General features: G+C 43.3%; 1 protein-coding gene across 3 annotated transcripts in view; it reads left to right on the forward strand.

Moving 5' to 3' along the window:
- The window catches only part of ALDH18A1 (aldehyde dehydrogenase 18 family member A1), a 46,994-nt gene that overhangs the window by 14,848 nt on the left and 5,361 nt on the right, over positions 1 to 26,785 (forward strand). For 2 of the 3 annotated variants that reach the window (XM_060286404.1, XM_030865156.3), the window contains exons 3-15: positions 1,076 to 1,290; positions 5,710 to 5,859; positions 5,948 to 6,052; positions 9,793 to 9,951; positions 10,367 to 10,457; positions 14,018 to 14,142; positions 15,142 to 15,286; positions 15,971 to 16,044; positions 17,239 to 17,332; positions 19,824 to 20,044; positions 22,580 to 22,717; positions 25,146 to 25,341; positions 25,445 to 25,566. In XM_060286404.1, the coding sequence (XP_060142387.1) occupies positions 1,076 to 1,290; positions 5,710 to 5,859; positions 5,948 to 6,052; positions 9,793 to 9,951; positions 10,367 to 10,457; positions 14,018 to 14,142; positions 15,142 to 15,286; positions 15,971 to 16,044; positions 17,239 to 17,332; positions 19,824 to 20,044; positions 22,580 to 22,717; positions 25,146 to 25,341; positions 25,445 to 25,566 (1,835 nt within the window). The remainder of the gene's footprint in view (positions 1 to 1,075; positions 1,291 to 5,709; positions 5,860 to 5,947; positions 6,053 to 9,792; positions 9,952 to 10,366; positions 10,458 to 14,017; positions 14,143 to 15,141; positions 15,287 to 15,970; positions 16,045 to 17,238; positions 17,333 to 19,823; positions 20,045 to 22,579; positions 22,718 to 25,145; positions 25,342 to 25,444; positions 25,567 to 26,785) is intronic. The other variant, XM_030865157.3, reaches the window with a different exon arrangement.

A 26,785-nucleotide genomic window follows, 5' to 3' on the forward strand; every position in this document is an offset into this window, starting at 1 on the left:
AGTGCCTGACATTCAGCCGTGACTGTTAGATTTTCAGCTTTTTAATCAAGTTTGGTTTTTTGTTTTGGTGGGGGTTCTTTTGGTTTTTTGTTTTCGTTTTTGTTTTAAACTCTTAGAAATTTTGTTCCATGTTACAAGAAAAAAGAATCAGGACAGAATTGATTAGGGGCAGATGTCTAAAGGGATACAAAGAAGTATCTGACTCCAACGTTACTTTCCCTTCAGAAAGTGCTCCAGTTTCTTTCTTCATTGTTACAGGCAATTTGTAGGGAGATTAGCTATGATTTTTTATTACTTAATACCCGTATTACTTAATACCCGTTACTTTGTTCTGTATTGTCTTAGCTAATCAGACTTACTTTTTTTTAATAGCGGTGTGGTTTCTTTAAAAGCACACATATTTTTCTGATTGTGAAAGCAATGCATTTTTACTGCATAAATTTGGAAAACAAAACAAGAATAAAGAAGAAAAATAAATCACCCGTAACCCCATCATGAGATAAAGTAGTAATATTTTTATTTATTTATCTTTTCCTATGCATTTAGAAATGTATGTGAAACTAACATATGAGCATTTTCCTATGTTATTGAAAATTCTAAAAGTATTTAAATCTTTTGTCCCTTTTTTGGATGTTTACTCTGCTTCTGTTTTTCCTGTTATAAATAATACGGATGAATAGCCTGCTGATAAATCTCTTTGTCTCCACCTCTGATATGTTCTTTAGAATAAATTTCTGAACATGGAATTGCTGGATCAAAGTTGTGAACATTTTTAAGGCTTTTGATATATTTTGCCAACATGTCTTCAGGGAAAAATCTTTCATTTAAATTCTTGACCAGCAGTGTTTGAGTGTACCTGTCACCCGTGTACTGGGTACAAACTCCACACAATACTAGAATAAAACATGCTAGATCGGTGTGGCTTTTGATACACTGGTTTTATGCAGTTAAGAATGTTAAAGCTATTTTTTGGCGGCCAAACTGGTTACTATTTTGCACGCATATTTTCAGTGAGAAATTATATTGTGTATTTCTATCCTTTTTTCTTTCATTTGACTTTGTTCGGGGGCTGCAGGTCGTGTCCAGCCTTCAGCCATCAGACATGTTCGTTCTTGGAGCAACATCCCCTTTATCACGGTACCCCTCAGTCGTGCGCATGGCAAGTCTTTTGCCCACCGCAGTGAGCTGAAGCATGCCAAGAGAATCGTGGTTAAACTCGGAAGTGCCGTGGTGACCCGAGGGGATGAATGTGGCCTGGCACTGGGGCGCCTGGCGTCTATTGTTGAGCAGGTAATTGCCAAGATGGAAAATTCAACTGAACTAAAACAAAATCTGCTTTTTAAGCTGTCATTTCAGGTTTCTCAGCTCGTAAAAATAATTCTGATTTGAGAACAATAGATTTCAACCCAGTCTGAAAACTCTGTTTCCTGATGAAGGTGCCACTGGGAGACACCATCCCAGGGCAAGCAGACGGGGTGTCAAGGAGTGGAGTTGATTTCATGCAGTTCATCCCTCAAGCGTCTTAGTGAGAACTAGCTTTGTATGTCAGTGATTCTTAATCCTGGCTGCACATTAGAATCGCCGGAGAGGCCTGGAGGTGCCTGGGCTTCACAGTCAACCATTTAATAAGTATCTCTGGTATGGGGCTCAAGCATCTGTGGTTTTGTTGTTGTTGTTGTTGTTTGCAGTACGCGGGCCTCTCACTGCCGCGGCCTCTCCCGTTGCGGAGCACAGGCTCCGGACGCGCAGGCTCAGCGGCCATGGCTCACGGGCCCAGCCGCTCCGCGGCCTGTGGGATCTTCCCGGACTGGGACACGAACTCGTGTCCCCTGCATCAGCAAGCGGACTCTGAACCACTGCGCCACCAGGGAAGCCCAGCATCTGTGTTTTTAAAGTTCCCCAGGTGATTGATATGTAATCAGGGTTGAGTACCCAGATGGACTTGTGTGAATATTGAGCTTTTTTTTTTTTTCCTGTTTTGCTGGGCTTTATCTTTTCTAGTTAGACTAGAAATCTTGAAATAAGTATGAGCTATCATTGCAAAGATTTCCCAAGTTCAGATTATAGTGAAAGGACTTACCAGACTCCACAGAGAATACCCATATAAGGCTTTCATTTAAAGGCAAAGGAATACAAGGCCACAGAGGGAGTGTAAGCAAGCATTGAGGGTCTGAGAGATATCCTATGCACAAGGCCATCCCCCACCCCCTAGGGTCTTTTATTTGCACAGAGACCACACTCTGTCTCCAGACTGAATCACAAAAAGATCTGTGCAAGGAATCTTGACTTTGGAAGGCCTCACAGCAGAAGTTTTCAGTGGGAACTTTATGCCCCACTGGCCATGGAGTCAAACCAGGCTGACCACTGATAGTTTATCAGTAAAGAAACTGACCTTCGGGGTCATCATGGGAGTTTTGGACTTTAAATATCACATCGCAAATCCCACTACCTTTATCTTTTCCAAGAGCAGGGAACAGCAAATTTTTTCTGTAAAAGGCCAGATACTAAATATGTTAGTCTCTGTAGGCTGTACAGTTTCTGTCTCAGCTACCATTGTAGCACAAAAGCAACCTTAGACAATACATAAATGAACAAGCATGGGCTGTGTTCTGATAAAATTTTATTTTCAAAAACAGGCACAGGTCAGATTTGACCTGCAGGCTATAGTTTGCCAACCCCTGACCAAGAGTCAAAAAATCCCAAACATCCAAGTATCCTGGAGATAAAGCTAGAGCTTTTCCATTCTAGCTGTAATTCAGCTCTATCTTCCATAGACGTATTTTCAGTTTTAAAAAACAATTTTGGGGCTTCCCTGGTGGCGCAGTGGTTGAGAGTCCGCTTGCCGATGCAGGGGACATGGGTTCGTGCCCCGGTCCGGCGGCTGGGCCCGTGAGCCATGGCCGCTGAGCCTGCACGTCCGGAGCCAGTGAGAGGCCCGCGTACCCCCCAAAAAAAAAAAAAAAAAATTTTGCTGGAGTTGGTATTAGAAAACTACTAACCTGAAATTTGATGGAATTTTCTTCATATATTTTCTGTACTAAGCAATTATTATCAAATCTGCCTTTCAGATTGAGTCCCTCAGATCAATGCAGTGTAACAAATATTTATCAAAGGGCTACATTGTGAGGGCCTTAATAGACCTCTAACGGTTGTCTCTGCCCTTGGGGAGCCAGACTGGGACTCCCAAAATAATTAGGTGATTGTTCAAGACAGATAATATCCAAATGAGAGGGCACAAATGACAGTGACTGACAGGTCCAGAGGTGGGAAGGTCAAATGAGAGTGTGGTCATTCTTGGGACTTCCTAGGAGAGCTGAAACTCAGGGTGGGCCTTTGTGACTGATAGGATTTGCACCAGCAGAGGGGAAATGTTCCGTGCTGCTAAGTGCACATTGTGAATGGTGCCCCTGGTATTGTGTAGCCTGATGTTTCTGGGGACGGAGAGGCTCTACAAGTAGTTTCCAGGTGGGAGACAAAAGCAGGAATGAGTATGGCAAGCTGATGGGCCAGAGAGGAGGTGAGAGGAGTGGTGGTGATCTCATCAGGGAGAATGTGTATAATTCCATTAGGCAGGGCTTTGAAACCAGGTAGAGGACTTGGGGTTCAGTCTAGGAGGAAGATTGAAGATTTTGAGCAAAGGAGAAACTTGATGAAAACAGTGGGGAGAACCTGGTAATGGTTTGCTTAGGTTGCCAGCTCTCCTTCTGGGGACACCCCTGGACCTTAAGGAACAGTTTTCTAGATCAGTGCAGTACTAACATATGGAGTCAACTGTCTTGTCCAAGGCATCTGATCATGTTAGATGGACTCAGGAGCTGACTTAAAGAGGCTTCCATTGGTCAGAGATGGGAATATCTGAACATCAATAATTACTGCACTGAATTTAAACACATGAAATATGTTTAAATCTATGAATCACAATTATACTTAAAAAAATTCATTGGTCATCTTGAAGGATTCTAGAGAACCTACTCATTTTGGAAACTGGTAAATAAAGGGAAAGAGACACATATCTGTGCTGCCTTTCATATACAAACCATACCTCAAGGTAGCCAAATATTTAATGAAGGAAAGTTTCCCTTTATGGAATTATTCCAGCCTGTAAATAAAGAAGAAACGCATGAATTAGAATATCAGCATTTTATAGCCCCTAATGAATTAATAGGTCTTGGTGATGATGATCAACAGTAACTAACATCACAAAAAGAAAGACAGTCAGGCCTTATGTATCCCCTTGATGGACACCACGACCTGTAAAGAATTCTTGACAAAAAAAATCAAGCCTTCATACCTAACAGCAGTTTGCAAGAAATAGAATACTATACCACAGAGACAGAAGCAGGAAAATCACAGCTGAGAAACCCTAAAGGACAAATAACCCAGTTTCTTTAACAAATTACAAGGGAAAAAATTATAGAGAGTAACCTATGGATTAAAAGTGAATTAAGAGACACTTCAGCTAATTGCAATATGTGGGCTTAATTTTCACCTTAATTTGAGCAAGCTGAAAAAATTGGGGAAATGTGAACACTGACCAGATATTTGATATTAGGAAATTATTGAGATATTTTAGATAATAATGGTTTTGTGGATGTGTGCCTATACCCTCTGTTTTAGCAATTGCTTTCTGAAATATTTACAAATGAAATAATGTGTCTGGAGCCTGGGATTTGTATTAAAATAATGGTGGAGGGACTTCCCTGGTGATCCAATGGCCAAGACTGTGCACTCCCAATGCAGGGAGCCCAGGTTCAGTGCCTGGTCAGGGAACTGGATCCCACGTGCCACAACTAAGAGTTCACATGCCTCAAGTAAAGATCCTGTGTGCCTCAAGTAAAGATCCCGCATGCTGCAACTAAGACCCGGTGCAGCCAAATGAATACATAAATAAATATTTTAAAATAATAAAATAATGGTGGAGCTATAAAAGGAATATTGGAGAGTGAGAAATTGGCCATGAGAGGTGGTTGTTGAAGCTGGGTGAAGAGTACATAGGGTTTTGTAGTTCGATTCTTACCACTTTGGTTAAGTATGAAATTTTCTGTGATGATAAGTTATTTTTTTTAGATCATGGTTTATCATAGCTGTCTCCAAGTTCCTGAGCTAGGTTATAGGTTCAAGCATCAGGAGGAATGGACAGGTTAGGAATATTGAATCTTTGATTCTTTCATGTGGATCCGTCCTAGGTGGGAAACAAAGTAACCAAAACTGGTTCTAGGCAGACAGAGTGGAACAGCACTGTCCCTGGTCTAGCCAGAGGCAAAGCATGAGAATCGGACACGCCCCAGAAACAGCTTCGTCTCCCCAGGTCATGCCTTAGAATTTGAGAAGCCATCTGCTAAGTTTATGTTGCAATTCCTGGCTCCAGACTTGTATTCTGAGCTTTATTTCCTGAAACAACTGGATCTTCCGCATTATAGACTCCTCCACATATCTTCAAGTCCTGTGGTTGCCAAACCTACCTACACACTGGAATCTCCTTATTAAAAACTTCTCATTTCTATCTGCCACCTACTTATCAGATTCGAGGAAGCATGTAGGAGTCTGTATTTTTACCAAACAACCTGGGTGATACTTCCAGAGCCAGCCCAGTGCTGGTCTGTAAACCGGCATTTGGGATCCACTCATTAGTCCACCCTCCCTGAATCTCTTGTGATGAAAGGAAAGAGATATTACAAGGACTTGTGCCTTTTCCTTCCTCAATGTCAGGTGTCAGTACTGCAGAATCAAGGCCGAGAGATGATGCTGGTGACTAGTGGAGCTGTAGCCTTTGGCAAGCAACGCTTGCGCCATGAGATCCTTCTGTCTCAGAGCGTGCGGCAGGCCCTACACTCGGGGCAGAACCAGCTGAAGGAGATGGTAAGTGTGGCTTCCCCACCCCCTATAACAGGGTCCTCAGGCCCCCTTCCCTCGCCCCAGCCATACCTTGTCTGTTGGCATGTTACAGGCAATTCCAGTCTTAGAAGCCCGAGCCTGTGCAGCCGCCGGACAGAGTGGGCTGATGGCCTTGTATGAAGCCATGTTTACCCAGTACAGCATCTGCGCTGCCCAGGTGAGAGGCTGACCCTCCACAAGGGGGGTGTGGGACCTGTGAGGGTGATTCCCGTGGAGCAAGGTGATACGAGCAGGGCTCTGGCGCCAGACTGCCAGGATACAGTCTCAGCTTCACCACTTGCTAGTTGGGAGATCTGGAGAAAGTTTTTAAGTCTAACCTTTTTGTGCCTCAGTTTCCTCATCTGAAAAATGAGGATGTCATCAGTGCCTATTGCAAAGAGTTTTTGGAAGGGCTCAGTGAGAAAATATATGAAAAGCATTTAATATGTCTGTTAAATAGTACTTTCTCAGTAAGTGTTAGCTCTTGTTATTATACAAGTAACTCTTAGGACTACTACAAGTACTGATACTGCTGAAGATAGAAAGGTTAGATATCTTTATTTCATTGGCTTCTTTGACTTCAGCTGGCTTGTTTCTCTTTGCACCTGGTTGCCTTATATAATAGATATCTACTAAGTGTTGAAGGGAAATGCTGGTGTTTGGTTGTTTTTTTTTTTTTAATTATTTAACTTTTTTTTTTTTCCCGGCTGTGTTGGGTCTACGTTGCAGTGCACGGGCTTCTCATTGAGGTGGCTTCCCTTGTTGCGCGGCACGGGCTCTAGGCTTGCGGGCTTCAGTAGTTGTGGCTCGCGGGCTCTAGAGCACAGGCTCAGCTCAATAGTGGCGCACGGGCTTAGTTGCTCTGTGGCATGCGGGGTGTTCCTGGACCAGGGCTCGAACCTGTGTCCCCTGCATTGGCAGGTGGATTCTTAACCACTGCTCCACCAGGGAAGCCCGGTTGGTTGGTTTTTAATTCATTTAGCAAATCTTTATTGAGCACCATGTGTACCAAGGAGTCTGTTAGACATTGGGGATACTGCAGTGAACAAATCAGCCATGTTCTAGTCCTCATGGAACTTAAAAATTTTTAGTGGTCCCCCTGAATGTGCTAGAACCTTCTTTCTACATTATTTCTTTTTTACCTAAATTTCCAGAATTTTTTCAGTTGGGTTTTTAATCAGCTATACAACTACACACTAAATAGAAACATCTAAATATCACAAAACAACTGAAAAACCTTACTCCCCAAGGTACTTTCAAATTGCTGCCTCTGATCCTATCATTTACACAGATGTTATTATACACAGATGATGTTACGTATACATCCTTTCAGGTTTGGCCCTTGCATTTCCTATCACTTTTTCTGTTCTCCATCATTTATTTTTTTTATTTTTTTTGTTTTTGGCTGTGTTGGGTCTTTGTTGCTGCCTGTACACAGGCTTTCTCTAGTTGTGGCGAGCAGGGGCTACTCTTCGTTGCAGCGCATGGGCTTCTCATTGCGGTGGCTTCTCTTGTTGCAGAGCATGGGCTCTAGGCGCGCGGGCTCAGTAGCTGTGGCTCACGGGCTCTAGAGTGCAGGCTCTGTAGTTGTGGCGCACGGGTTCAGTTTCTCGGCAGCATGTGAGATCTTCCTGGACCGGGGCTCGAACCCGTGTCCCCTGCATTGGCAGGTGGATTCTTAACTGATGCGCCACCAGGGAAGTCCCTCTCCATCATTTTTAAGTTGTTATCCACAGTGACGTTCTGGCATTATACCAGAGTGTCCTTGAGTAAGGGAGCTGAAACAGAAAGGCATGGACTTGGATACTTTTGTTTGTGGCTGGGACCCCACTCTCTGTAATCTTAGATTTTTTTTTTCGGTTACATAAATGCAATGGAAATCTCAATTTTTGTCTCCTTTTATTATCAGCTCTTTTTTCCTCCATAGTGCAATAACAGTTTTAGTCTTTAATTTTTTTTTTAAGTGCATGGAGCCAGGTGAGGAAATTTAGATCCAGGAACTATGCTTTTGTTTTGTTTTGTTTTTTCCCAGGTATGATACTTCTTGAGGTTTTTTGTTCGTCTGTTTGTTTTAGTGAAAGTATCATTAAAAATACTGTACATTAGCCGTTGTTTTTATTAATATTGATGTAAAAGAGCTCTGTGCCCTCCAGTTTCCAGCAAGCCTTCATCCAGGGGCCCCTTCACTCCCACACCTTTGCCTTCCCCATGATCTGATCTGTAAGAAATCTGTACCCTTTGCCCCTTATCCTGTGGTTCCTTGTTTTCTTTAGTAATCTTGTTTTGAAGACCATTATCAGGGGCTTTTGAAAATCTCCCATAAGTTGTTTGTCAGATTAAAGACTTAAACAAGGACAACAGCTATTTTTCATTCATAGAAATGAAACTTATTTGCATCCTAACAGATTGCCCTTCTCCAAGCACATACTTTTCTCTCTGGTCTCTTGTCTCCCATGTCTTGTTTGTTAAGCTGTTGGAGCCACGGGTGTTTTCACTGGACCTTTATACCTCCGGCTTGCCTCTCCTACACACACGTGTTTACTTTTATTGTTTGACCTTCCACCACCAGAACCAGGATCTATACATTCACCTTTGTCCCAGGCCTTTTTCCCACAGGGCTAAACTTTCTGAAAAGACATTCATGATCTAACCCGTTCCATCTTCCCCAAATCATCAACATTTTTATTCTCCATCCCAAGAGCTAGTACAGGATCTGGCATTTCAGAGGTACTCAATAACTTCTTTATCAAATGAGTGAGTAAATTATTTCCCTTGGTGATGTTATCATTTTGTCTTCTTCGCCCACATTTTCCATATCATTAAGGCTGCTGTCATCTTCTCAGTTACCATAGCCAGACCCTAGTTCAGGGCTTAACCATTCCCACTTGGACTGTTCCAGTACCTTCCAAGAATTCTTGGCCATCCGCCTCCAGCCTTTTCCTACGTCAGCGCTGCCCTACATCACAAGAACTCTCTTCCATGAACGTTGCAGGGATTTCACTGAAACATTTATTCCTGAGCTTTGGAGTTTGTTACCATTTTGTTTCTTACTGTCACCCCCCTTTATCTTTCTCTCCTGCTAAACATTGCCTAATACCCTGATTCAAGCCAGGGAGTGGAGCTGTTAACCGGCCCCCACACCCGGCTCTCCACTCTGCCTTTGAGCAGCTTGTGTGCATCCCGTCCCCTGAGCGAAGTTTTGTCCGCCCTTCTTTCAGTTTGTGACTAAAGACTCACCTCCCTAAACCTCTCAGACTCATCTTGACCGTGTCTTTGCTGACTCGGGCAGTGGTCAGCCACAGAGCAAAAACAGGAACCACGTGGCCCTATTCCCTGTGGTTTAATACATTTTCCAGGCAGAGTAACCATTCATTCATTCACTCACTACATGTTTCAGCACCTACTGTGTATGGCCAGACTTTGAATCAGATGCTGGGATACAAAGATATTTTAGAAATTTATGGCAGTCATTACTCCCTCCAGTATCCCGCTAAAGTAGATACATTCATTTTCTTAATTTTGTAAATGGACGAGATTTCATAGCTCTCTGAGGATTAAAGTACTTTTCAAAAGTCTTAAGCATCCTAAAATAAATCTTCCAGGTGATTCTAACTTTTTTCCAATCTCCAAAAGAATTGGATAAGTCTCCAAAGATGTGTGTTCCATTCTGAACTGTACGGGATAAGTCTCCAGAGATGTGTGTTCCATTCTGAACTCCTCTACTCTTAGCATCCTTTGGATGCTGTTCCTCGGAAGTTCATCATTTTCCTGTCTCCTGCGTTTTTCAATCTCTTTACCCCTTTTATTTTTATTTATTTTTTTAACATCTTTTTTGGAGTATAATTGCTTTACAATGGTGTATTAGTTTCTGCTTTATAACAAAGTGAATCAGCTATACATATACATATATCCCCATAGATTTTGGTGACCAATTTGGATTTCCACGATGAGCAGAAGCGCCGGAACCTCAATGGGACACTTCATGAGCTCCTCCGAATGAACATCGTCCCCATTGTCAACACAAACGATGCTGTTGTGCCCCCAGCAGAGCCCAATAGTGATCTCCAGGGGGTAAATGTGGGTAAAGTATTACCGAGGGTTGAGCATGCTGTAGACACTAATGCCATGCTAGGCTGCATGTACTAACACCGGACGCTGGGCATAAACAAGATGGAGAGATGGGGAGAGAAGCTGGCATCCTGGAGCAGTGGCTGCATAAGCTCTTCTGAAGACGGGGGTTTCGTTCAACTGGGTGAGGCGCAATAGTGATTTAAGGTGGTGCTGTGAGCATGGCTTGTGTGTGTCAGTGGATAGAAGGGTGCATATTTGGAAAGGGGGTTGCCAGTAGGCATGGTGTTTTGCAAACTGAAAGGCCTGTCAGAGCTGTCATGCACATACTCAGGGTTGTTGATTTTTCCTGCCAGAGCCTAGCTGAGTACTTCCGTGAACTTTTTTGAACTGCAAAGCTCATGACTTTTTACCTGCATTTTAGGTTATTAGTGTTAAAGATAACGATAGCCTGGCTGCCCGTCTGGCTGTGGAAATGAAGACTGACCTCTTAATTGTTCTTTCAGATGTAGAAGGTACAAAGCAATGCCTTTTCTTTTTATCCAGTCTTTGTTTTAAAACTGTATGTGTGAGCACATGAGTTCCCCTCTTTGTTTGAGTGCTTCTGATCTTTTTAACTGTGGACCATTATTTTCTGAGCCATACGGTCAGAAAAGGGTTTTGTGATTCAAAAGAAGGTGGGGGTGGTCTGGGAGATGAAGTTTGAATGCTGAAATGTTGTTACCTCCAGGCACTTTAATTTGTTTTTTATAACCGCTTTATGGAGATAGAATTCACGTAACATACAATTCACCTATTTAAAATTTATATTTCAGTGATTTTTAGTATATTCATACAGTTGTTCAACCCTCACCACAATTTAGAACATTTCTTATCACCCCATCAAGAAACCCATACCCATTAGCAATCGTTCCTCACTTCCCCTGAAACTCTCCAGCCCTTGCCAACCTCTAATCTACCTTCTGTCTCTGTTGATTTGCTTGTTCTAGACATTTTATATAAATGTGATCATACAATATGTGATCCTTTGTGATTGACTTTTTTCACTTAATGTTTTCAAGGTTTATTGATATTATACACATATTAGTACTTCATTTATTTTTATTGCCAAATAATATTCCACTATATAGATATACTACATTTTATGTACCTACTCATCAGCTGATAGACATTTAAGCTATTGTGACTAATGCTTCTGTGAACATTTGTGCACAAGCTTTGGTGTGAAGATGCTCTTTATTTTACTTAGGAGTAGAATTGCTGGATCATATGTTTAGCCTTTTGAAGAAATACCAGCCTGGTTTCCAAAGCAACTGCACCTTTCTACATTTTCCCAGCAGTGTATGAGGATTCTAGTTTCTCCACATCCTCACCAACATTTCCCTCTTGGTATCTGCCTTTTTGATTGTAGCCATCCTCATGGGTGTGAAGTGATACCTCATTGGGGTCTTGATCACTTTTAGTTTTAATGTAAATCACAAGACACATTATTTTAAATTGGAGCCACTGCAGAAAATCCAGGCTGTGGCCACTGTGTTCTTCTGTGTTACTCTTTTCCTCTCTGCTTTCGCCTTCTTCGTGGAGGGGCCCCTCTTGGCTCCAACTTGGCTCTCCATTCACTCGTCTCACTTTCTTAAGCTGTTCCCGTTTTACATTTTGACCCACAGATATGGTAGATGTGTCTAAATTAGGCCAAACCTACAGGATTCCAAAAGTCTCCCATTACATTCCCAGGAAGTCAGAAAAACCTATTTAGTTCCCTGCCCACACCCATGGCAGGTTAACATGGCAGGACTTTTCCCCAGTTTACACTTCAGCAGCATAAGTGAAGGTCAGGGGGCTGCCTGGTGGAGGCAGGGGCAGGTACCAGTGCTGTGATCTGTCTCCTGCACACGTGGAGGGTCAGAGATATCATACTTACAGATCAGTATCTTTACCTGTATGAAGTCTTGGTACCATGTTTATTCACTGTAAATTTGAAGTCTCAGGATAGGAACAACTAAGCTGGGGTAAGAGTAAGCCACTCTGGAGAACAAGGCATTTTGGTTAGTCACAAGATTTTTTTTCAACTTCTGATGTGTACAAATACTGTGCTAGGTGCTTTATAAATGTCAATTTATTCACCCTTGTAGCAACCCTGCAAAGTAGGTAGGTTAGCCTATTATTCAGATGAAGAAATTAAAAATTGAATTCACATTAGTTAAACGGTTTATTCAAAGTCATATAGCTAGTACTTGGCAGAGGCTGGTTTCGAATCTAAATCTTTTCAGTTTAAAAATCTACACTCTTCTCTCCTATACTGCCTAGCAAGGCAAAGGATATGAGTTTGAGAGATCAATATATAAAATCCAACTTGAACTAGGCTCTAGTAAACCTTAGATTCAATGCAGCCTCAAACCCCAAAACTGGTCGTTGGCAGGCTTGTGCTTTTCACTCTGATTCGTTATCCACTGAATATTGATTTTTAGAACATTATCTGAATTTTAAATATGCTCTTGGTGGGTTTGAGAGCTGCTATAAAGAAGAGGAGGAGGCAGAATATCAGAATGCTAGGAAGTCCTAGGCATCTCTGGGGGTTTGCCTTAGAATTGTCCAGTACTACTCATGATCTCATAGCATAGTGCCTTCTGAGATGAACCCAGCAGAAGACCCTGGGAACTGTGGGGTGCTGGGTTGAGGCGGATAGGGGTTGTGAGAGGTTATTTCTCTCTCCCTGTAATTGCTGCTCATGGTTTGCACTACTTTGTTGTGCACTAGACACTGATGTCCTCGCTGCTCCGATTCACTTACTCTCCTAGAGAGGGTGCACATGACACGGTTGTGTTAAAGATTTGGAATAGGGCTTCCCTGGTGGCGCAGTGGTTAAGAATCCGCCTGCCAATGCAGGGGACATGGGTTCGAGCCCTGGCCTGGGAACACCCCACATGCCACAGAGCAGCTAAGCCCATGTGCCACAACTACTGAGCCCACGTGCCACAACTACTGAAACCTGCGCACCTAGAGCCCGTACTCCGCAACAAGAGAAGCCACGACAATGAGAAGCCCATGCACTGCAACGAAGAGTAGCCCCCACTGTCCGCAACTAGAGAAACCTTGTGCACAGCGACGAAGACCCAACACAGCCAAAAATAAATAAATCAATTAATTAATTAATTAATTTTTTTAAAAAAAGATTTGGAACAGTGAAGCACAGGGGTGTATTTTAGCACAGGAAAAGCAGTAACTTAAAAACCAAAAACATCACTGCCTAAAATGTCCTTCAGCCAGTTCCTGACCACTAGCAGTTCCTCCCTGTCTGTGTCCCCCTTAGACCTTGACATGACTCCATTTTCTCAGGCCCTCTTTTCCCCTTCTAAGGCTCAGACACATTCTTTTTTGAAGTGAAATTGTGAGGATTTTTAATCTCAGATGGTATGCATGTAACATTTTGTGTACCTCTTATTTTATGTCACGCTACTCAGTTATAAAGAGGACACAGGCTTTGTGGTGACAAATCCAGACTGAAAGCCAAGAGTCATGCGCTCTTCTGCTGACTCAGCCTAACCTTCAGAAAGGCTTACCCATAATGTGGGGCGTATAATGTGACTGTTTCAAAGGGTACTGTGAGAGTTAATGAGAACCTGTTTCATATGTCATGCCCTTGGAAAGAGTCACATTAAACAGTATACAGCTGCTGCACTGTTTGCGCAAAAGCCACTCATCTTTTTCAGTTGCATCCTTAAGGTTCAGCATCATAGTAGAAATGGCAAAGGTGAGGATAGCTTCCCTGTAGACTGTGGGCAGGGCCAGTAAATTCTGTGCCAGGGATATGGCCGCGCTCTGTTGCTGGCAAACATTCATTTATGAGGCAAAGTTATAAAAGTATGTAAGGTGCGTCCTCCTGGAGCTGGTTTTCGGTGTGAGTAGACTCCACGAATCCCTTGACCTCTTTTCTTGTTCGAGCTGGTGGAATAGCAGAATTTATCTGGATGAGTAGAGTACAGAGTAGTTATAGTTGGCAGGTCCCTGTGGAGGTCTGTCTTGGGGGATGCTCACTTCTGTTAAACAGCATTACCGACTCTTGTCCACTTTTTAGGCCTCTTTGACAACCCCCCAGGGTCAGATGATGCAAAGCTCATTGATATATTTTATCCTGGTGATCAGCAGTCTGTGACATTCGGAACCAAGTCCAGAGTGGGAATGGGTGGCATGGAAGCCAAGGTAAGAATCTGGTGCCTTTATTGCCCGTAACAATTTACAAACCAAACTGTATTTTATCCTTCTTACTTTTGTAGTTGAGGGCTGATGCACATACACACTTAAAGATACACATATCTAAATACAGGTTTAATGCATGTTGTGTACCTATATTTAGTGATGTCTTTCTATGTATTTTTATTAATATATTAAGCGTGTGTTCATATTATAACCTCCTCAAGGGCAGGGTCTATATTTTTTCATAATTCATAAATCCTCTAAGTGTTAATATTAGAGCTCAAATATTTCTTTCTTTCTTTCTTTCTTTCTTTTGTTTTTTTGCTGTACGCGGGCCTCTCACTGTTGTGGCCTCTCCCGTTGTGGAGCACAGCCTCCGGACGCGCAGGCTCAGTGGCCATGGCTCACGGGCCCAGCCGGTCCACGGCATGTGGGATCTTCCCGGACCAGGGCACGAACCCGCGTCCCCTGCATCGGCAGGTGGACTCTCAACCACTGTGCCCCCAGGGAAGCCCCAGAGCTCAAATATTTCTTGATGAAACCTTTAAAAAGTTCTTCTCTCCCATTAATTGTTCTAAGAAGTTATACCCTTTAGGTACAGAATCATACGTAGCAATGGCAGAGAGGAGGACAAGAACCCCAGGTACAAAAGCCCAAGAGTGCTCATGATCAGATTCCAGGCAAGCAGCAAGCTGGACGCTGCAAGCTGGCACAATAAGTCAAATGTAGAAGTTATGCGTCCCAGTACTAGAGAGGCTTAGAGAACACGCTGAGCACAAGGGGCGGATTGGTTTATCTTTAGACAACACATGCCAGGGTTGGGTTGGGAAGAGTGCATGGGCTGAGCGTGTCTTGAGAGCTTCTGAGCTGTGCAGAACCTTCCTACAGATAATTAAATTGCTCAATATCATGTTGTATTTGCTATGTTTTTGCATGTTTAAAGTGCAGGGGCCTAGACCCTACAAAGGTCTGAATCTCATCCATGGATCTAACTTCTCCCGTTAGGTGAAAGCAGCCCTCTGGGCTTTGCAAGGTGGTACTTCTGTGGTCATTGCCAATGGGACCCACCCGAAGGTGTCTGGGCATGTCATCACAGACATTGTGGAGGGAAAGAAAGTTGGCACCTTCTTTTCCGAAGTAAAGCCTGCAGGTAAGTAGTTCTTCATAGAGTCCCATGGTCTCTGGATGATTGCTAGTAACTCCATGGCCTAGATGGGGCTGAAGACTGAGCTCTCCCTCTGGGAGGAGAGCTTACAAAATTCATGTGCTAACATTATGAAATATGGTATAGTTTCAAACACTGCTTGCAAAATTGGATTCTACTTTGGTTTTGTAAAACTTATCTAACCTGCCTAACTAGGCCTCCTGTTCTCACTAAAATCACTAAGTGAAAGAGTGTAAGCATCCATTTTCTCAGGAAACATTTGCTAGGCCCATGCTGGATGCCAGATACTAATGAACACTGGAGATGCAAAGATGCATAAGAAATAGTATGGGCTCTCTCAGGTGTTCCCAAAGATAGCACTGCCATATAATCTGCATTCAGAAATGCAAACACATTAGAAAATGGAAGCCAAAGTGGAATTGAGAAGCACTCTAGAAGACATAAATCATATTGTCTGCCCCAAAAATGCAGACAGGTTCTTGTGTTTCTGCCTGAGTTAATCTGGTATGCTCTTCTGCCAGTTTATTGGTCAGAGTGATCTCTGGATGTGAAAAAAGCACGCCAAGACCCTGAGCGTGTGCTGTGTGCCTGCAAGGAGCCCGTGCACATCTGGGATAGTGAGGGGGCAGTGAGCTGACCGTGAGCTGATGTTTGCAAATGTTCTTGCAGGCCCTACCGTGGAGCAGCAGGGAGAAATGGCTCGATCAGGAGGAAGGATGTTGGCCACTTTGGAACCTGAGCAGGTAATAACCCTAGCTGATAGTTTTGTTAGTTTTCAGAGTGAGTCATAACTGTGAGGTTTAGTGCACAGTCAAGCCTGCTGTTTCCCCCTTTATTCCTCGAGTCCTGTAGAGTTAGATCTGAGTTACAACTCTGATTCAGATTTGTTCTGCCTTTTTTCTTTTTCTAAATTTCATTTTCCCTTCTGTCTTTTATAGGCTTGAAGCCTAAGGTAGCTTTGCATCACTATGATGTTTTGATCAAAAGTATCATGAAAATCATGAGACCAGAGAGGCTCCCAAATCCTGCCACATAGTGGGCAGGGAAATGTAGGAAAGTAACTTTTCCCACCTCATCCAAATCACCAAGATTACCTAGAAGATGGAAGTTCAGAGCCTGCTGCATGTCATAGCCCTGCCCTGTCCACAGTGACTCAGTCAGTTGAAGTAGCAGACACGATGAAGTGTGAGAAGGTCGGGTGGAAGCAGGCTGCTGGCTTCCCAAGGGTTGCGGTGTTAGGGCTGGATTTGAAAGTGATGTATATACGTTTCTTCTGGGGAGTACTTTGGCCTGAGAAGGGAGAAGAAAATTTAAAATAACTACAAGTAGGAAAAGGAAAGCCCAGGAGAACCCTAGCTTCTCTCTCTATTAAATCAATTCTTTTACTCCTTTAGTAATCACTACTCTGATTTGCCATGTTTCCTCATCTAGGTGGGTAAGGATTGGGGTCTCCTCCAGCATCCAGGACTGGGTTTTTCCCCTTTGACTGAATTCATTTAATAAATAATTGTCGAAAAAGAAGAACTAGATGCAAAAACTTACCTGGGAAATCAGCTTTACAGCTGGTGCTATTAAATGAGATGTGTATGTCATGCTGATTCAAAGTGCTGGCGCCTGTCTCATGGACAAACTGAATAATTCATCACACCCTCTCCCCCACCACAAGGCTGTGGTTTGCTAATCATCATGATCAAGAGTGGTAAAAGAGGAAGAAAAGTGAGAAGAAATGGGGAGGTTAGTAGTGAGAGAGGAAGGAAAAATGAGGGGAGCAGTGGTGGGAAACGAATGAGTGAAGTAAGGAGGTTTCAGTCGTTGACGATTGGGATTTAGGAGCAAGGCCGGGCACACTCAGAAGAGTAGGTTTAAAAGTTTGGTGTGCGTTTTTTATGGGGTAACATGTTTGCTTATTTGTTTTAATGTTTTACCTTTTTTCCTAGAGAGCAGAGATTATCCATCATCTGGCTGATCTGTTGACGGACCAGCGAGATGAGATCCTGTTAGCCAACAAAAAAGACTTGGAGGAGGCAGAAGGTAAAGACCAGGCAACTTAGTTTTAGAGAGATTTATTTGGGGTTTTATTCTTTGTTTTACTAATAATTCTTATATCATAGTCTGCCTAAAGTCAAGATGGTCATGGAAGAAATTACATACTGTGTACATCATTTTTATTGAGGGTTGGTGGCTGGTATTCATTGGGAGTTTTCAAAGTACATGTACTAACTACCTCCACCCCTTTTCTCAGATATTCCATATAACACCTACCCACCCCCCACCCACTGAGGGGCTTTTTCCTTCCATTCCCCACAGTCACAAGCCATGGCTACTGTGGCAATTTCAAGACAAAAAAGAAAAAGATTGAGGACCTCACTATTTTAGACATTAAGCTAATAGCAGCTAACATTTACTGAAGCCTTTCTGTGTTTCTGGGCATTATGCTAAGGGATTAACAGGCAGGATCTGATTTTCTCTTCAGAACATGGTACCTATAAGGTACCTACTATTTATTATCCCTGTTTTACAGAGGAGAAAACTAAAGCGGAGAGAAGTTGTTACATGCCTAAAACCATACAGCCAGTAGCAGATCTGGGAACGAAACCCAGATGGACAGTGCATATAAAATAGTTGTGGAAATAGTTTGTGCAGCCTGTGTTGAAAGATAGCTTATCTCCTAGTTCCTTAACCAGTATGTAGTCTGCCATCCAGAAATGCCCTTGAGGTGCTAATGGTAGCATAAGTGAGATGGCTGAACTCTCACTGAAGACAGCTAAATATGTGGAGTCAGGGAGGCCCTCATCTTTCTCTCCTTTTCTTAATTCTCTGTCTTTTCCACCCTAAAATAATGGGGGTTGATTTTACGGGGTTTTAAATTTCCTTTTCTTGTGAATAAATGTGCCTCAAGTTGAACATCCAAATTAGTGGTGTTCCCTTTAAAGAAACCTTGCAGGGCTCATCAACATTATTTTCATTCCTTAAAACGTTTTTGAGCCATTACTTTGGAACTTGCTTTAGACTTTACATCTGGTCTTTTGAATTTTTGCAGTATTGGAAAGCCATAAAAAATTTAAATAAACGGAAGAAATCTTTATTACTATTATTGACATCTTATCCAATTCTTTAAGTTAAAAGAATTAAGACCCACAGGGGTTAAAGCTGCTGCTCAAGGTCACACACCTAGTTGTTGGTAGAACTCTGACTTCTGATCCCAGTTATCTCTCTCTGGAAATCCGCAAGGACACACATGGCTTAAGAACAAAGTCTCAGGTATACACAAGCATGGTAATCACCTTTGAGTCCGTGAGCCCATTTCAGGAAATTTATCCCTAAGAAAAGATTGCAAGAGGAAAAAATAGCTCTGTATATAAAGTTTCTTAGAGCAGGATTATTTATACCGTTGAAAACTGGAAACAACCTGAGTGTCTGATAACATAGGTACAGTCATGTACATTGAACTGTATCAACTCAATGGAATATTTAGTAGTAATTAAAATAATTTTGGCAACATGGAAAATGTACGTGCATTGAGGTGAAAAACTAGAGTATAATATTTAATATGCACTACAATTAAAACGATTTTTAGCACATGGGGAGAAGTGAAGAAAATTAATTAAATTGATGTAATTGGTTGATAAAATTATGGTTTCATTTCTTTCTTAATATAAGGTTGGCTCCTCCCCTCCAAAGTAGAAGTCTTTTTATAATTTTGTCTTGGTGGTTGTGACTATAAAAAAGAAGGGGAAATTTTTCATAATATCATTCAACATTAACCATAGTAATGATTTATGATACGTGATTCCAAATGGTTTTCCTGAGTATGTGTGTGTTGTGTGTGTGGAGAGAGAGATGATCACACTGTGCATGCTTTTATATGAAAATTTAAAGAAAATTCTGTATATGAACTTACCATAATTCTATTTAAGTTTTTATTTCAAAAGAAAACATCTTTATTACTTCTGCTTATAAAAATAATTCACTCATTATAAAAAATTTAAATAACGCAGAAAGATAGGCAGAGATCATCACTGTTCTTGATGCTTTCCGACATCTCTCTGCACATGTATATGCAATGTGTGATAACTAGGGTGATGTCATACATGCTGTTTTATAGTTTGCCTTTTTCACAAACTACATCCTGGACAGCTTTCCATATCAGTAAATATAGACATTTATTTATAGTAACTGCATTGTACCCCATTGGCTGAATCTATAGGTAGAATCCAGTTTCCCACTATAATAAAAATGCTGTGATAAGTATCCTCACTACATGCAGGTTTGCTGATACAAATGACAAATTTCTGGAACCAAAATTGCTGACACCAAGGGTGTGGGTGTGTCCACACCTTTACATGATGATGTATACTGCCCAACTGCCCCTCCCAGAAAAGCTGTGTAAATGATATGTCCTTGTCTCCCTGAGACCCCCTGAATTCCATGTCTGTTCCTAACACAGTGCCATGTGTTCAGTAAAACAGCCATAGCCCTCCCAGGTCTACTGCTTCATCATGTGCTCTTCACACCTCTTCAGGGAGACTCGCAGCCCCTCTGCTGAAACGTTTGAGCCTTTCCACGTCTAAATTGAACAGCCTGGCTATCGGTCTGCGGCAGATCGCAGCCTCCTCACAGGACAGCGTGGGGCGGGTTTTGCGCCGGACCCGAATTGCCAAAGACTTGGAGCTCGAACAAGTGACTGTCCCAATTGGAGTTCTACTGGTCATCTTTGAATCTCGCCCTGACTGTCTACCCCAGGTATGTGACTAATGCCTGCCATTAGGGTAGGGAATTGGAGGAAGAGCTTCTTTTCAGGACGCAGATAAATCTCCCGAAGATATCTTTCTTTTCTTTCCTTTCCTCCCTCCCTCCCTCCCTTCCTCCCTTCCTTCCTTCCTTCCTCTCCTCAGAGGTAATTTTTGCGACTTTATTCTCAGGTTGCGCTTAAGGCAATTTATGTTTTTGATTTTTCTGGTAATTCTAAAAAAGGTAATTCATATGTCCATTTTACAGTTGAAGAAACTGAAGCTTATAGAAGTTAATTTTCCTGTGACATTTGTAAGGATGGAGCTGGGCCTCCAGCCCAGATGAATCTCCCATGCCATGACACGGGAGTACATTTCCAAAAAACTTAGGACTTCCCTGGTGGTCCAGTGGTTAAGACTCTGTGCTTCCACTGCAGAGTGTGCGGGTTCAGTCCCTGGTCAGGGAACTAAGATCCCACATGCCGTGCAGTGCGGCCAAAAACAAAAACTTAGCTCACTGGAGCACTTTGTTCCCTGACCACAGAGTCCCTGCTAACCTACTGCAGGCTCATTCACCTAGTAGCTGGTTGTGCCCATGTGAAAAAGACCCATTTATTATCAGTGTCGCAGATAGCTTCCTGTAGGTACATCTCTTAGGAAGAAGAACTTTCAGTAGTTAATGGAAACTAGCGTGTGACCCCCTTTAAGAAATCTGACAAATCACAGGCTAATTGAGGCAAAACCATGTGGCAGAGGTTTTGCCAAGTGGCCATGCTCTGAAGTATAAGGTGGTATTAGAGGGTGGTCTGGCTCATTGTCCTAAATTCTCGCCCAGAAATCTGGAACCACTTCCCCACTGGACTGTCCAGTAGGATGATACCAGCCTTTTCTTTGCACTAGCCCCAAAGTGTCACAGAGAGATTCTATTTAAAAACAAACAAAAGGGACTTCCCTGGTGACGCAGTGGTTAAGAATCCGCCTGCCAATGCAGGGGACACGGGTTGAATCCCTGGTCTGGGAAGATCCCACATGCCGCAGAGCAAGTAAGCCCGTGCACCACAACTACTGAGCCTGCGCTCTAGAGCCCGCAAGCCACAACTACTGAGCCCGTGTGCCACAACTCCTGAAGCCCATGTGCCTAGAGCTCAGGCTCCACAACAAGAGAAGCCACTGCAATGAGAAACCTGCACACCGCATGAAGAGTAGCCCCCGCTTGCTGCAGCTAGAGAAAGCCAACGGGCAGCAACGAAGACCCAGCACAGCCAAAAATAAATAAATAAATAAATTTATTTTTAAAAAATAATTTTATAAATAAATAAATAAGAACCAGTACCTTTTTATGCTAGGGCATAGGTGACCATGGGAGTCCCACATGCTCTGTGGAGGCTATTCCCTGACATGACCTAAAACCAGCTGGTCCACCAAGGGACTCTCATACCATTGGGGTCTGTCCTCAGCCCCTTTCTGGCTGTATATCTGTCTCACAGAGAACCCCCAGAGATAACTGCAGAACTCCCATCAGCTGGTAGAAGTGGGTCCTAAGTCTCTCTGTTGGCCGTGTTCATTAAGTTTTCTCTGCTACCTTTTATCCGTACTAGCGAATACTTCATGAGGGAAAGGTTTCCTCTTCAGCCAGTTACAGCTGAGGTTCCTCACATGGCATCACAGAATCCATGAATCCTAAAAGTTATATGTAGAATGCTGTGTGTTTGTGCATTTATCTGGGAAAAGTTTACATAATTTTCGTAAGGGGATCATGAGCAGCAAAAACAAAAAGGGGTTAAGAACCATTCATGTGGAGATTAACGTGTTCAAGCAAGTTTTTTTAAGTTTCTTTTGATACATTACAAAACGGGAAGATTTTCATTCATCCTGAGAGCATTCAGGAAGTTCAGCTTCAGGCCTTGGATGGTCAGGTGAGTGTCATTAGCCTTGGCTCTAAGAGGGTAACTAACCCCCCTCCTGGATGGCCTGCTTCTTCCTCCCAGCAGTCTCTGCCGCAGCTGTCCAGGGGCTGGCGGCTCTAGTCCTCTCCAGGGTCTCAGCACCAGCTATTAGAGCTCTCGGAACAATGACAGGGCCAGGGTACGATGTGGCCAGAGATGCCGCCCAGCCTGCGTCAGGTGGAACAACACCTGAGTCAAGAGGCTGCTGAGCACCTGTCCTCCACCGTGGCCAGCGACGGGAGTGCTCATGTGACCCTGGGCACTTAACTCAGGTTACAGCGTAATGGTGCTAAGGAAGCTGTACAGTAGAGTTCCTACGATCCGGGGCTTTGGCTCTGGAGTCAAGGCCCCCAGCTCTGCCGCTTATAAGCTGTGTGACCTTGGGGAGTCACCAACTTCTCTGTGCTTCAGTGTCCTTATGTGTAAAGCAGAGGATAAAACAGGTACTTAATTCACTGGAATGTTGTGAAGATGAAACATGGTAGGCCTTACAAAGTGATTAACAGTGGTTGGCACAGGAAATGTGCTCAGCGAGCACTAATGTTACCCTTACTTTTACTGCTTTTTCCCTTTGGTTCATTGCTCTCCTCTTTGATCTGCAGGTGGCAGCCTTGGCTATCGCAAGTGGTAATGGCTTGTTACTCAAAGGAGGGAAGGAGGCCTCACACAGCAACCGGATTCTTCACCTCCTGACCCAGGAGGCCCTCTCAATCCATGGAATCAAGGAGGCCGTACAGCTGGTAGGTCCCTGGGAATGAGCCAGTTCAGGCCCAGAGGGCCAGGTCAGGTCTTTGGGTGTTTGAAGCAAAGCTTAGGCCACATAAGGCCAAGCCAGTGCAGACAGGTTTGATTGGAGGAGCAGCAGGTCCAGTGTGCCGGTGACATTAGACAATGGCAGGGCTGCCTTGACCCAGAAGGGTCTTGAGTGGCTCAGCTGTCTCATACAGCTGTGTCCTGGTACCGCTGATTTACAAGAATGCCTGTTAGCCCTTCATTCTTAAGGTCACAGGCAGCAGGAATACCAGACCCAGACTATGAGTGAGGCCTGGGTTCTGCTCACTGGTAGTGATTTAGGCCAAGTCAGACAGATACATTTTATGAAGGTTTGTCGGAAACCGTCATGCAGCTTGTAAGTATGAGGTCATGCTGTTAACACTATTATTATTATGGTCATTATTTGAACCATTGTGTCACTCTCCTCAACCGTCCAGTGGAGGTTTTGAAGTACTAGGTAGTTTTATTGAGTACCTACTGTGGGCAAGGCACTTTCATTCCATTATCTCATTTAATCCTCACAACAACCTTGTGAGAAAAATTATTAGGTCCATTTTATAGATGGAAGAAAAATAGGCTCATTGGTAAAATAACTTAGCCAGAATCACCCAGAATTTATATTTTGACCTAGGTTGACTCCAGATCCTTCTCTTTTTCCCTTGAGGCCCACTCACTCCAACATTCCAGGATTCCGTTGGCTGCTAGGAGGGTGTCTACAAACCTGCCTCGTTACATGCTTCCTGACAAGAAGCTGGGTTATTCTTACAGCAACATAGTGGGTAGAAAGAGCACAGGCTGTAGGGGCTCCAATCCCAGCTGCTCCATACCCTAGTTTAATTCGACAGATTTCCTCCTCTCCTCCTTCTTATTGATGTATAACATACATAAAGTACCCTAATCACATGTGAACAGCTCTGTAATTGTGTCCGCTTATATACACGCATATAACCACCCCCCGCATCAAGATACAGACTATTTCCAGTACCCCAAAGTCTCCCTTGTGCCCTTCCCCATCAGTAGGCCCCACCCCACCACCAGGAAACCACTATCTTTTTACTTTCTTCACATTCAATTTCTTTTGCCTATTCTTGAACTTCATATTAGTGAAATAATACAAAACGCACTCTTTTATCTGTATTTCTTTTGTTCAGGTATTTCTTTCTCATGTCCATGAGATTCATCCTCATTGTTGCATCTAGCAGTACTTTTCCCTTTTTTATTGCTGTGTAGTATTCCATTTATATGCACGTACTACAGCTTATCCTTTCTTCTGTCGATGAACATTTGGGTTATTTCTGGTTTGGTGCAATGCAGATTAAAGTTGCCACGAACCTTCTTGTACATGTGTGTATATTTGTACTTCTCTTGTGAGTAACATGTCCATATGGGGGAAAATTAAAAATCCAGAGGAAGGAAAAAATGCCCATAATCTCAGAGTTCTAACACAAGCACTTTAGTCACTCCAGCCAGCATCCCAGGGTAGAGGTTGTCAGCAGGAGTCGTGGAGAACCGTGACTCCCTAGCAAGATCAACATGTCATTAGGCTGTGATTAGAGAGCCAACGGAGCAGCCACTTCCTTTTGTGATCTTCATAGCCTGGCATACTCTGTACCTCCTCGACCTTCCAGGGATAGCACGTTGTACCTCTTCTAGCATCTTAGAAGTGTCTGTCCTGTGTTATGGGTAGTCATAGGGTAGTCCTGTCTTCCCTATCAGACTCTGAGTTCTTTGAGGGCAGGGACCCTGTCTTGCATGTTTTGTAATGCGGAGCACAGGACCTAATGTGTAGAGTTTGATAAGCATTTGCTGGACAACTTTCAATTCCCATGATCAGGAACTTAATCTTGTTTTTGTTTTTAATATTTATTTATTTTCCTTTTTTTTTGTTTTTTGGCTGTGTCGCGTCTTAGTTGTGGCACATGGGATCTTTGTTGAGACATGCGGGATCTTTTCATTATGGCACGCGGTCTGCTCGGGTTTCTCTCTAGTTGCAGCACGCGGGCTTCTCTCTAGTTGTGGCGTGCAGGTTTTCTCTCTGTAGTTGTGGCACGTGGGCTCCAGGGCACTTGAGCTCTGTAGTTTGTGGCACACGGGCTCTCTTGTTGAGGTGCGTGAGCTCAATAGTTGGGGCACACGGGCTTAGTTGCCCCGTGCCATGGGGGATCTTAGTTCCCTGACCAGGGATCGAACCCACATCCCCTGCATTGGAAGGCAGATTCTTTACCACTGGACCACCAGGGATGTTCCTTAATCTTGTTTCTGGAATAAGTTTTCAGAGCATCAGACTTAGTTCTCAGGAGATACAGACATTTATCTGTGAAAGGGATGCTGCTACTTCCATATTTTGTGTGATCAGAAGATGTCATCTTTACCTTTTATTCTCTGCCTTTTCAGGTGAATACCAGAGAAGAAGTGGAAGATCTTTGCCGCCTAGACAAAATGATAGATCTAATCATTCCACGCGGCTCCTCTCAGCTGGTCAGAAACATCCAGAAAGCTGCTAAGGGCATTCCAGTGATGGGGCACAGTGAAGGCATCTGCCACATGTACGTGGACTCAGAGGCCAGTGTCGACAAGGTCACCAGACTAGGTGAGCTCAATGGTGTCCCGTTTCATGCGGGCAAAATACTTGTCGTGTCCTCGGTGGCTCAGGATCACGTTAATAGAAACCATTTTTTGTCCTCTTCTTTCAGTTAGAGACTCTAAATGCGAATATCCAGCCGCCTGTAATGCTTTAGAGACTCTGTTAATCCACCGAGATCTGCTGAGAACACCATTATTTGACCAGATCATTGACATGCTGAGAGTGGAACAGGTAGGACAAGTCCATCACTTCCTGTCTTCCCTCCCGAGATTTAGAGGCTGTGGGATCAGACTGGGAGCAGCTGCCATACCATTTAAGGAAGTGTGAGAAGCAATATTTTTGAGCATCTGCCATATACAAAGTTCTGTGCTGAGTACACAGTGAGTAAGACATGCCTTTGCCGCTGACAGTCTAGTGGATGGAAGAAACCCATACACAAATAGCTTCATTCCAAAGTGGTGTGTGTTCAGTGCTAAGAGGGTTCAAAGATAAAGCAGGTCACATGGCAGCCCACTGAATGGACTCTTTCCTGCCACCTCTTACTCAGGCGGCATACAGTTTATGCTTCTGAACACACATTCTTGTTTGGATTTGATTTGAAAAGATTGTGCAGAAATGTTTTCAAACCAAAGATTTATATATAGCTGCTCCTCCACAGATGTCTTCAATTACCAATATTAATGTGCTTATTAATACAGTGATATTTGGGAGTGAGCAGTTTGTATAATGTCCTCTCTGGATTATTTTCTTACCATGTCGTTAAGATTATAAACCACCAGTGCCAGTAAGTTTCGAGTATAAATGTATGCTCCATCCTAAATTCCTGATTGCAAGAAAGATAGATGTTCTCCAGGTGAAACTGGACAATCTTAAATTTTCTGTCAGGATGCATTTTAAGCTTCAATATCTGATGTCAGAATTATGTAAACTAGCACAGCAGTAGAGAAAGTGACTGCTGGTCTTCGTTGCTTTGACCCTGAGCATGTGTCTCTTCCCTTCCATCCTTTTGCTGAAAAGGAAGACTTCAGTCAGCTTATAAATGTGGCATGGTCCCAGTTTGGAAAATGAAAATAAATGTACCCCACAAATTATAAGGGAGTTAGATCACATGATCACTTACGTTTGGGGCCTGACCTTCCACTGGTGGCCTGTTTGAGTGCTGACGTATGCCAGGCAGCACACTGGCCTGGACTGGACAGGAGGAAAGCTCTCCTGTATCCAGGAGTGAAGCCCCCAGTTCTGATTCAGACAAACCCACAACATCCTCAGTCATCCTCAGCATTGCCTTGAAATCCCTCAAGTCAGAATGAGCCAGCATGTGTACTTCAGCACCTTGTAGTGCAGGAAGTACACCAGAGGACGACTTGCACACGGGTGGGGTTCCAGCCCCTGGGGAACATGGTTGGACCCCAGGCCTGGAGGAAGTGTGGTCCCAGATAGGAAACCATTC

Source organism: Globicephala melas, chromosome 16 (assembly GCF_963455315.2).
Source record: "Globicephala melas chromosome 16, mGloMel1.2, whole genome shotgun sequence".
In the NCBI taxonomy this organism is placed as follows: Eukaryota; Metazoa; Chordata; class Mammalia; order Artiodactyla; family Delphinidae; genus Globicephala; species Globicephala melas.